The 11831-nt window shown below is 40.5% G+C and overlaps 1 protein-coding gene across 1 annotated transcript; it reads right to left on the bottom strand.

Moving 5' to 3' along the window:
• Positions 1–8159: 8159 nt before the first annotated feature.
• Positions 8160–9699, bottom strand: RB195_002924 (uncharacterized protein; the record flags this gene model as incomplete). Its single annotated transcript, XM_013447465.2, has 5 exons — positions 8160–8286; positions 8631–8709; positions 8766–8846; positions 8987–9204; positions 9554–9699. The coding sequence occupies 5 exons, from the start codon at positions 9697–9699 to the stop codon at positions 8160–8162; spliced, it is 651 nt and encodes a 216-aa protein (XP_013302919.2).
• Between the last annotated feature and the right edge of the window lie 2132 nt (positions 9700–11831).

Below are 11831 nucleotides of genomic sequence, written 5' to 3'. Positions count from 1 at the left end.
CTCATTCATGAAGCGTCGTACAGAGAATTTTTCATGACAGAAGACGAGAAGATATGAGAGCTGTCAACAGCACTACGCCCTATCTGCGAAGAGAAGAAAGAATCGACTTTGACGGAAGGATAGACTCTGTTGCCAGGCAAATTTTTCATAATCCGCAATTTCAGAGAATTTAGTTATCTTATCATGTGTTGTTCTAGGTTTCATCTCAAAAAAAGGCTCCCAGGTTTTTATCCCGAACTGTAACTTTGCGAATAAAGATGCACTAATTCTTAAAATCTTAGATTCTTCATACAACGTCGGAATTAATTAAATATAGATTTCCGATGGACAGCAGATTTCAATCCAGAATGTAACTTTCAAAATAGAAAACAAAGTAGTTCAAAAAAAAAAGAAAGATTAGTATTTAGAAATAAAACAATAGAGAATATTAGACTTTTTTATAATGGCAAATGAAAATATACACATTCTTGCGTTGCGGGGAACACTACCGATAACTAACAATGAGCAACAATGCTAATGACGAATGGTAAGTAATTTGCTTCGCAAAGATTGTAATGCTTTCAAAGCAATCACAAGAGGAGAGTTTAGCTTTTAGATTAAAAGTACTCTACTATTGCTTTTCAACAGTCGAGCACAAACTCCACTTTTTCGGATGATCATGGCCCATTACATCGTTCTTTCGATCGTATCTGAACAATTTGTAATAGAAAGAAAGCGGAAAATTAAAAGATGATTATAGTAAGAATTCAAATAACTAAGCATTAGATAGGGGAAGTGATTAGAAAACAGTAGAATTTGAAATAAAGCTAATGAAACTGTTGTTCCAAAAAATACTTCTGCTGGTTCGTCCATCTAGAAACACTGCAAATCAGTTATGGACTCGTTGTTCATTAATTTGCTCAAGCTGGCACCGGTAGCACTTTCATTTATCCACGCACAAGGATTGTCCACTGCCTTTTCACAACGGGCTCGAAGACCATCGTGCTTTCTTTAAAGGAGTTTGAAAACAGGTCCGACCATCAGGTCGACGGTTTTCTGTATTCATTGAGATCATTTGATATCGAGTGGCATCCCTTCCAATTTTACTTTGTTTGGCACGTGCGGCAGCCCCTCTGATCTTCGATCACCTTCACGTAATCTTAACATAGGACTAAACCCTAAATCCCTCACTTATTTAAAGCGTGATGCCCCTACCACCACCATTTCGATTGAGCGTTCTGTAATGCTGACTGCAGGTCTTTTGTGCTTCCGAATCGCCCATGTTTCCTAATAATAGATCAAAGCAGGAGGAGGGGTGATGTTGAATAGACAAGCAGGATCCAAATACTCTTGATGTACATCGCTATATCCTCTGCATTCTAGTATGGGATGGCAAATTTGGAAGTCCATTCGTGCCGCATCAACATCATCTTATCTTGACACAGAAAGGTTAAGAAGAAAGATCTTTTCCCATTTTTCATCAAATTGGACCACCATTCGTTCCACCTAGCTGGTGCTTGATTTCATCAGAACGAAGTCATCTGTGAAACGAAGATGATATAACCGCAGTTCATCAAGTTCCACCACCCACCTTTTCCCGTTTCAATCCTGGTATTACACTTTCGAGAGTGACACTGAATGTGTTTCTTCATGTATCGGGTAGGAAGGAACGCTTCGGGTATTTACTACTTCCGTAACCTCTTCGTCTCAGCTGAATCGAAAGGGTTCTCCGATAGAACGAGACATCCAGGATTTTGTATTCTACTCTTTCATATAATGTTTTTTTCAATTCCGTTCAGGATTACTCTCGTGAAGAGGTTTTATACGGCTGACAGTAAACAAATTGAGCTATAGTTTCCGATGTCATGTGGATATCCCTTCTCATACAATAGCACTTTCTTACTTGCATTTGCAGAAACCCACAAAATATCTTTTTTCTCATAATTTACTAAAATGCATGACCCTTGCGGGATTTCTGTAAAATCTTCTTATATTAAAACGAATTAAGGGGATCAAGTTTGAACTTTTTGCAGATGCGTTAATCATTGCTGCGACTATGCTTTCCCCCTGCAGCAATATGCTTCTCATCGCATTATCTGTCATGGAAACGTGATCTCAAATCCCTAATGAGGATTATCAGGCCCCACTTCATAGAATAACAGTGATGTCCTGACTTTTTTTTTAGCAGTGTTGCCAACTTATGAGTTTCACCGGAAGGAAGACAGAAAGTGGTCAGTGTCAGTGCATGAAGTTACTAGGAGCAGAACGAATGGCCAAGAAAATCCGCTAACTTTCAATTACCCCAGCGTAACCGCAGAATACTAGTCAAGCGTGTCCTTGAATATACAAATATGGAGCATGAGATAGGCTTTGATCGATACCGTAATATTCCTTTCAGTGGCGCAGCGTGTCCACGCTGAAAGCGGAGCGACTTCGCGGCTGGACTCATAAGAGCCCACTTCTAGACCACATCAGGAAAGGACCCTACCCAATGGATGCCGCCTGGGCTTAACTCCGTCTCCAATTTCGAACAGTTTCACCCCTGAAAGGAATATTACGGTATCAGTCGTTTTGCACGCAGAGCTTTTCATTTACAGCGGGTATAAATATACCAGTCTGAACGTCCGGCTAACGACGGACATCAGACTTCTTGTGGTGCACGCCTCGTCCGTCATCACTGATCAATAAAAATTAAATGTGCTAACATTTTCTGTAAAATTAAATTTGTATTTTTTCTAATGAAACCTCCTTCGTTCTTTTTTCAGAAATTTGAGGATATTCATGAAATGATGATGAACTGAAGTGATGATTTCATATTTCTCTAGATAAAAGCCTCAGTATTATATTGGAGAGTTTTCAAATTTGATTTTACACCTGATAAATACTCCTTCGATATTGCAACAATTTGCCATGTAAAACGGAAGTATTCAAGCAACCGCTTGCATACGCGTTTCCGATTTCTGAAGAAAGCACGTTACCAACCTGATGAGGCAAGCATGCGATGGGAATAGACATGCAGTGGAGTACAGAGGGGTGAAACGCAAGACTCCAACCACAAAATGGTTCACAACGTTTCGTTCATTTCTTGACAAATTCACTTGGGGTGAATTAGTGCGCGGTATTGCAAAGCGGTGAACCAATTCGACGTGGGACCGCCAATTTGCCGTGTTCCTGCGCCTGCGCAGTAATCCGACGCCAAAAGATCCAGTCAACCCCATTATAACGGTTATTCGTGCTGGCGCACAAATTCGATGAAGTAGGATCCGTCTCATCCCATTTTACCGCTTTGCAGCGCCATGCACCAAAGCGACGCCATCGGAACTGTCGTAGCCACCACTTTTTTACCGTTTTGCAACGCCGGCACACCAATCCGTGAGACCCATTCCTCCCCGTTTTGTCGCTTTGCGACGTGAGCACACCTATGTAACACCGTTCGACCCATCCTCCATTCTGTTCTGGATTCACACACATATACACATGCGCACATACAAATATACACATACACATACACACATACACACACTTACACACACATACATACGCACCTGACAACAGATAGTAGTCCTGGTAATTCACAGAGATCACCATTGTTACTAGAATCGCTCAGAAAGATGCATTTGGTTTTATACGCCGAAATTTCATACATTATATTTTTTTTACTCCTGTGCTTTCTGTTACTAGACTTGGATACTAACCAGTATATAACATTACCAAACTATGCATTATTTTTCTAGAGACATCATAAAGTCTCCTTAAGCCAGCAAAACAGTTGAAGGTGCTGTTTTCACGTCACCATGGCATCATAGAACTACGAACACAGCATGTGGTGATGTTCGGCGTCACAACAAAAGCAAGGTACTCAATTGTTCAACTTTGTTTCAGTAATCAATAGTTGCTTAGACTATTATTAGGATTTTCCCTGGTATATCTTAACGAGGAACTTTACGCAGGAGTGTTTTGCACTGCCCGAAAACACCGTTATCTTTTCCATCTTTCTGGGCCCATCTTCGACTTTTAGGTCATATCATATGGAGACCATCTGGTCATATTGTTCAAATTGCCCTGAGAATGCTGCCAGATTTGAACGGAATGGAACTCAAGAAGAAATGTTTTTCAAGTAAAAGAAAGTTCTAAATGGTAAAAAAAAAAACTCAGCACACATGGCGTTAACGTGCAGTCAAATGAGACACAACGTTTCACAGATTATAGAATAACAACGGATGGATAAATCACATGCGAGCTGTAGTCGATGTTCGACCAGCATGGGCTCAAATATGCTCAAGGTCGACACACGTCAACGAAAGTATGAATAACCGCGTGAGCTCGTGATTTCGGTAGCCGTATATATCAAAGACACCAAGTACAATATACTTGGACTTCCGAAGATCAGTTGCTTAACCACTCGCAGATGAGCCATAGTATCAGCCGCAGCGCAAATGTGACCGGTTACCTGTTCTCTAGGACTTGCAGTAGAGTTCCCAGATGTCATGAAAATGTGCCGCTGCCAGTATATTATTATTAATTGCTTTCTACGAAGTGGCAATGATCGTTCGACAGCGGCTCTTTCAAAAATTGGTAACAAAATGTTGTCGAGGTGCTCTTTGTAAATGAGAAAATGCGGTTGTACAGATTATTGCTACTCCTGGTCTTAAAAAAATAAAACCTGACATGTGTAAAACATCACTTCCTTATAACAACATCATGTCGCTAGAGATAGAATGCAGGGACTCACCTTCCAGCGTGGTGATGGAAGATCCTTCCCGAACTTTCTTCTCAAGAAAGAAATAAATAAAGTTGAGTATAAAGTCGAACACTAAGTTCCGCATCATTCGGCAGGTCTGGTCTTGACTCCCGCTTGTCTAGATGCTAAGCCAATGACCAATGGACCAATGCTAAGCGCTCTGACTGGGAGAGTAGATGTCATGAGAGGATTTTGCATCATCTGGAGTAGGAGAACGACATGTTTGGCATGTTTCACTTGTTATTCGCCACAAAAAAAAAGTTACCGTCAGTTTTCTTTGACATTAAATTGGGTTCCGGTTTCAGTTAAGTTTGTAAATTTTTTCGCTAGTAAGATTCTTTGTCTCAGACAAGTGTGTTCCATATTTCATCTTTCTTTTCTGGTGCACCATTGGTGTATGTGAATAAGTAAATAAAAATAAAATAAACATTTCACAGGATGTCCTCACAGACAGCCTTATGACCTGAAATTAACTGGCTAGTATAGACGAAAGTAAATAAGCAATTACACAGCAAATGCACCATACCACGAATCTGAGGTAATGCGGATTTCAGGTGGAGTATCCCTATACGTGGTCGTAGATTATGGAGATGGGGTAATTCCGCTCACCTCTCTTTGCATCAGTGCAAACAGCCGCCTCCAGAATGCCGCCATCTATTGCAACGTCCCATCCCTACCACATCGGTTTCCATAATCTACGACCCCGTACGGATACTCCACCTGAAATCCGTACCACCCCAGATTCGTGGTATGCTGCCTTTAAGGGACAAAAGGATAGAGTCACTGGGGTATCAATCCACTTGGGATGCTTCAACGGATTTTACTCCAATTCGTTGAGGTTTGAAAATGCGTATTGTGCTATACAATGACTTACGATGGAACGCTTCCTTGGTACGATGGCGGTTCCGTACCATCGACTGTGCGGCAAGAACGTACTCTAATCGACTGCTCTACTCCTGCCCTACCGCTACACTCTCCGACGCCGTTAGTTTGTTTTTGCAGCTACGTAGTCAAGGTGATAAGGCAACTAAACATGTTTCTAAGATCTGTGCTTTGAGCTCATCCAATTAGGCTTGGAAAATTTCACAATGAATAGGAAACCTCGCAAAATACAACAAAAAAAGGAGGCACATGAGAAGAAAAACCAAAACAGAAGCGTCGAAAAACTGGTGAGCAATCGAGGGAAGTTGTTGGAAACAATAAGAAGAATAATAAGAATTTTGAGAATATAGTGCTGATTAATTTGCAGTTTTTTTTTCGAAAGAAGAGAAGAAAAGACTGATGTATGATACGTTGTTCGATGTCAGAACTCCCAAATTTGAAGTGTAGACACACGGACAACAAAAGTGCAAGCGACACTTTTGTTAATTGCTCCTTTGCCATAAATGCTAGCAAACCCAACCTTATCGGGTTTATCTTCTCGATTAAAAGCAAGAAAAAAAAAACAAATGGTGTCGAAAATGCGGGTAAAATGGAGTTTTGAGGGTGGGGCTGCCCTATGATGCGACAAAACCGAACCGAAATCCTAGAGGACCCATGACGTGTTGGATAAAGCTACTAAGAAAGAAGGAAGTCAGAGATGAAACTGCCACCGCTTTAACTTTACGAAACTTTACAAATACGTTTACTAGAACTGAATAGCTAAGTCATATTACATATTTCTTCCGAAGAAGAACAAAGAACCGAAAATGCATTCTATAGCAATCCAAGTTCACCAATTATGCATAAAATAACTTCTATTCACACATTTCCGACTTGTGTTTGGAAGTTGGTGGCTTATGAATAAAGTTTATGAAGGCTCTCCGTGTTTCCCGGCTTCATGACTTTACCGAGATTTCCACAGTTCTGGGGCAAGGTCGCTGCTTTCGAAGCATTCCACGTTCAGCAAACGATTCGTGAAATGCCTTCTTGAACTTCGATGGAAGCTCCGGCAAAAGTCAGCAAACAAATTATGTGAATGAAATAGCTTAACGACGAGAACGAGTTCTGTGCTCTATGGGCGTTCTTGCGCCTGTTGTGCTCCATGGCCTTTTTCGCGCGCTGAGTGCAGATCAGTCCACGCTACATTACAGTATAGCACAGTTCGATATTGTCGCGTCAGAGTATGTTTCCCATCCTCCTTTCCATACCCGAAAATACTCCATTTTGTTCACATGACACTGTTTTAAAAAGTGCAAGAGTTGATAAAATTTAAAATTCAGAATAGCACATTCTTTGTGAGTGAGAACTTTCCTTTTGAATGATATGTAACATATTTGAAATGTTCCTTTTTCCACAAACATTTTTTAGTGTGAAGAAAATGTTCACAGCTTATTATTAACCTAATAGTTTAACTTTAGCTGCTCATCTAAAACTAGGAGGTATTCCGAAGATTACTTCTCTTCCTGTTGATCCAGCAGTTTTTCTCACAATGCCACCATTGAAGGTCACCAGTCTTTGATTTGCATGTCTGTAACCTGATCACTAGCTAATCTTTTTATCGCGGTGACACTGGAATCGGTAGAAAAATGTGACGTCTCTTTTGTGTATGTAAGTATGTATGTGTGTTATGACCATTTTTCTTTACCGCTAACCCGTTAGGTCTGCCGCAGGAAGACGATGGCTATGAACATTCCTCAGCTGCATAAATGTAGATCTCTTCGTTTTTAACGTCTATTTTCCGCTGGTTTGAAGCAGACACTTTCTTTTGGTTTGAGGAATTAGTCAAGAGATTTTTTTTTCAGAATTATCACTCACTTTACACGTGTGTTTTGATCCTTTTTTTTTCAATCTCATTGATCCCTTATTTTTGAATCACTGTCTGATGAATTCGTGAGTGGAAAGCACGGAGCCTTTCCGAAAATGTCTGCTTTTTTACTTAATGGAGACGATTAGCTCTATGTAAAAACTTGTGAGATTTGCACTGTGTATGAAGGGCGCCGTGTGAGGCACAAAGAACTTCAAAGGGGCAAAAAAGACAGGGAAACACATAAAGAAACAAAAAAAAACAGAAAAGGAGATAAATTGATAAGTGGCATTAGAAGACTAACGCAGCGTTGAGAGGAACAAAACTGGAGCATCTCATTGTTTTGTTTGAAAATAAGTTTCTTTTTGTTTTAGAAGAAAATGGAAAAGGACGAATTTTTAATCTACCTGTGACAATTAGTCAACTGCACCCTTTTTGAAGTTAGCATCCAGAATTCGAAGCACTGAGAATGACGGAATATACTTCCGAGCACTGCTTCTTCTCCATAGTCATCACAAACCCCACTTTCAGTGACCCTTTCGGTTAATGCAAGAAAGTAGTATAGAAGAGCATCATTTTGTTGACTTGAAAAAAAATCTTGTGTCTTTCTAAGTTGCTCAATAAATTTTTTCCAAGCAATTTTCACTCCGTATTTGCCCTGTCTACCGAAAGACAAAACGAAGATTCAAAAAAGAAGTGTTTTATTCAAAATTCTCATTGTCGGTAGGGATTAGCCGGAGCATCACTCATTGGAGCTGCTTGCGGTTTAATTTGACCGGAGTTCTGACTAGGAAGCGCAACTCGAGCACCTGGAGTTCTGATCACTGGCATTGGGCGAGGCCTGAAATTACCGTCTTCTTGTAAAAAGCGATAAAAAACGTATTGCTGTAGCCGCAATTTTTCGAGAAAATTCCACATTTGTTCTATCATAAAATGACAGCTAAGGATCCGGAGCATTGACACGACTCTATCAGACTGGGCTTCAACTGAATGGAAATGTTTCGCTAGCGTAAAATCTGTGCTAACTAGCTCGCTATTTAAGTTCTATGAGTTTCCGTTGTAACAGATGATTTCGATTCATAAATGCAAACATATTTACTGGTGCCCGAAAAGATCCAGAAATACTTTTTGAATGGAGTTCAACAACCCAACCTTATGTTTCACAAAACAAAATTTCAAACTTACTGTGGTCTCGGCACTGGTCGTGGACGAACCGCATCAGACAACGACAAGCTAAGTCTGCCACCATGAGGATTGGGATTTCCTGAAAAATATTGAAAATTTTCTCAGTTCACAAATCTTTAGCGAATTGCATCTCACCAGTTCCACCGGACTGCCCTTGACCACTTCCAGGCGCTGTTCCCGCAGGGTATGTGGGGGCCACCTGGGGACTGGGATTTGCTTAAAAACATGAATTCAGCGCCTGTTATACGTTAATTAAGTGATCCATTCCTGGATTAATAGCGTTCGATCCGTTCAATTTTTCACAAACAGGATAACTTTGTAATATTTTCTAATGACTATTTAATGGGCCTACTTACATGCTGGAGCAGGTCCCGGCGCAGGTCCCGGCGCAGGTCTCGGTGCAGGCCTCGGTGGATATCTCGGCGCAGGTCTCGGTGCAGGTCTCGGTGGATACCTCGGCGCAGGTCTCGGTGCAGGTCTCGGCGCAGGTCTCGGTGCAGGTCTCAGAGCCGGCCTCGGAGCTGGTCTTGGCGCAGGTCTTCTCGCAGCATCGCTCTGTGGTTGATTACACGCACTAAAATCAATTTGGAAATACCGTATCTAATCATGGTCTATTTCTCTGCTTTTTAAGAACCCCGGTTATCCAACCAAACTCTTCATGTTGTGGCCTCCCCTCCGACGTTGGTACCTTGGTACTAGACTTTGTTTGGAAAGATAAAAACATGGACTTGATACATCGGAGAGCCCCCGCAAGTCACTGTATAGGCTAAACGCGCGTTCGTAAACTTCAATACGATTGCAATGAAAGATTGAAAGATTGATTGAGATTGAGATGGACTGAAGTCGATCGCACTTGGGAAGTGAATTAATTGACTGCAGACACGTTTTTAAAGAATTTGCACAGGAGATGAGCGAATATTCACCTGGCTCCATTAGTAACATATTGTTGTGGTGCTTCCGGATACGATTTCGGTAATGGCTTTGTCTGTCCTCCATCTGGTCCGACAGGTTCATCCACATACTCAGCAACGACGGCACTAATCAGTAAAACGGAGAGAATAGTCCACATCTGTAAAACTTTTGACCGATTGCATCAATCAATAAAATTATCAAGGGATCTCAAGAATATGAAGGAGATTTCCAAACACTACGACGATTTTCTTGGAATATAGCGAAATTCAAAGGAAAAAGAACAAGAATTGAGCTGATCAACAGTACGTTATATGGTGCATAAATTCGATATTTATTACTTTTAGTTGCTCTTGAATGATATCAGTTTTAGTCCAGTTCTGTAGAGGTCGATTAGACGCGCTCTTGGTACGCATTTACACGTCCCATTATACACATTAAGCGCAGCCTAATTAATGAAATCACGCACTTCTAAGTAAGAAAGTACTGTAAAAAGGGTCGAAAGTAGATGATCAGTGAAAATAGATGTGCTTCTTTACTGCAGTTCTAATATGATTTTTAGTTTCTTGAATTGTTTTCGATTTTTAAGAGGGAAACAATGAAAATTCTAGGGAAGGAGAATTCCAAGCATTCTACGTTCTAAGATGTAATAGAGGAGTAAGAGGTATGGAAATGGATGCGGAAGTATATAGATACACGGTTACAAAGTTATACCGACTTTTTTTATAGTTCGTTGTATATTTTACATTACATTACTCTGGTAATATATTTTTCTATTAATTTATTTAATTATTTCATTAAGATATGATAGGAAAAGGAAATAGAAAACAATGAAAAACATATTACCAAATTAATGTAAAACATATAGCGAACTATAAAAAAGTTGGTATAATTTTTGTAACCGTGTATCTATCTATATATCTATCTATAAACGCCATGAAGCACCGCGCAGTTGCGTAATCGGCTGCGCTCGAAGCGGCGCGGTGGACACACATTTTTTAATCCAGGTGAGACCATCCCAAACTGCAATGGTGAGTGGTGCCAGCAAAGGTCCCTGCACGATGCCAAACGCTACGCTCCACCGCGCAGCTACGAGCGTGGCCGCTTACGCACCTGCACCGTGTTTCATGTGGTTTTTTCTCTGCTATACTTCCGCCTTCACCCCCATTTCCCTTCCTCTTCTACTATATTGATCTAAAAATTCACGAAAATTAAATCAGCATAAAAAAACCGAAAATAACATCTTGTAGAAGAAGAAATGCTTTTTCAAATAACCTGTAATAAGGCGTTAAACTCTCTTTTTTGTGCACGTGTTTCAGTTTTTAAAAAAAGCGCATTGCATATGCATTAGCCTAATACACGTACGAATTTAGGGGTTTTCGCTTTGTGACCTCTCTTTTTCTCCTGACGTAAGCTATAAGGAATAGAAGAGAGCAGTGGATGATGGGATGGATTCCTAGAGTTGTGAGAATTATTAACGAAATGGACACTGTTGCAAAGTATTACAGATTCATCTTTTGAAAAAATGGTTCTTCGAAGGGCTCATAGAAATACAGACGGTTTTTTCCTCACTAGGTAACAAATGGTAATGTAAACAACATATGTCGGGAAACTAAAACACGTATCAATGTAAGAACATTAAAAATACACAACACCATAGAGGTTAATAATTAGATATTAACATATGAGCAGTGTTCATAGTTACCTGATGGGAGCTGCATCCTTCCCATGACCTACTTAGAGTTGAAAGGTTGTCTGATCACGAATGAATGGGCAAATCCTAAATATGACCTCACAACTAAATGGACCCGCGATCGTAGAGAGTGACAGGAAATTGACAACTAATGGATCAATTACTTTTCAGAATTTCATCGTTTTATCAACAACCAATAAGAGCTGGTGTGGCACAGTCGGTTAGAGGTCCACGGGTTGTAGCCATACGGTCGATGGTTCGAAATCGCCCCAGTGCTAATCAAGCCTTCTATTCCTCCTAGGGCGATAAATTAGTACCAGACTTGTCTGGGAGGATAAAAACACTGACTTGACACATCTGCTAACCCGCGCAAGTCACTCTATAGGCTACATACGCGTTCGTAAACCTCAAACGATTCTGAGTTGAAGTGAACGTGTTGGCGCATCCCAAGTGGATTGACTGACTGACCAGTGACTTTTAGTTTTACTTTTTTTATTCACAATCAATTGTACTCTCAATTTACGACTCTTTTAGCTCTATTCCCTGTTAAACCTCTGTTTATCTAACAACACCAACAAATCTTCCAGTTCCTTTGGGCA

The sequence above is a fragment of the Necator americanus genome, chromosome IV, assembly GCF_031761385.1.
Source record: "Necator americanus strain Aroian chromosome IV, whole genome shotgun sequence".
In the NCBI taxonomy this organism is placed as follows: Eukaryota; Metazoa; Nematoda; class Chromadorea; order Rhabditida; family Ancylostomatidae; genus Necator; species Necator americanus.
The sequence above is the reverse complement of the archived record's forward strand: the minus strand, read 5'-3'. Positions and strand labels throughout refer to the sequence as shown.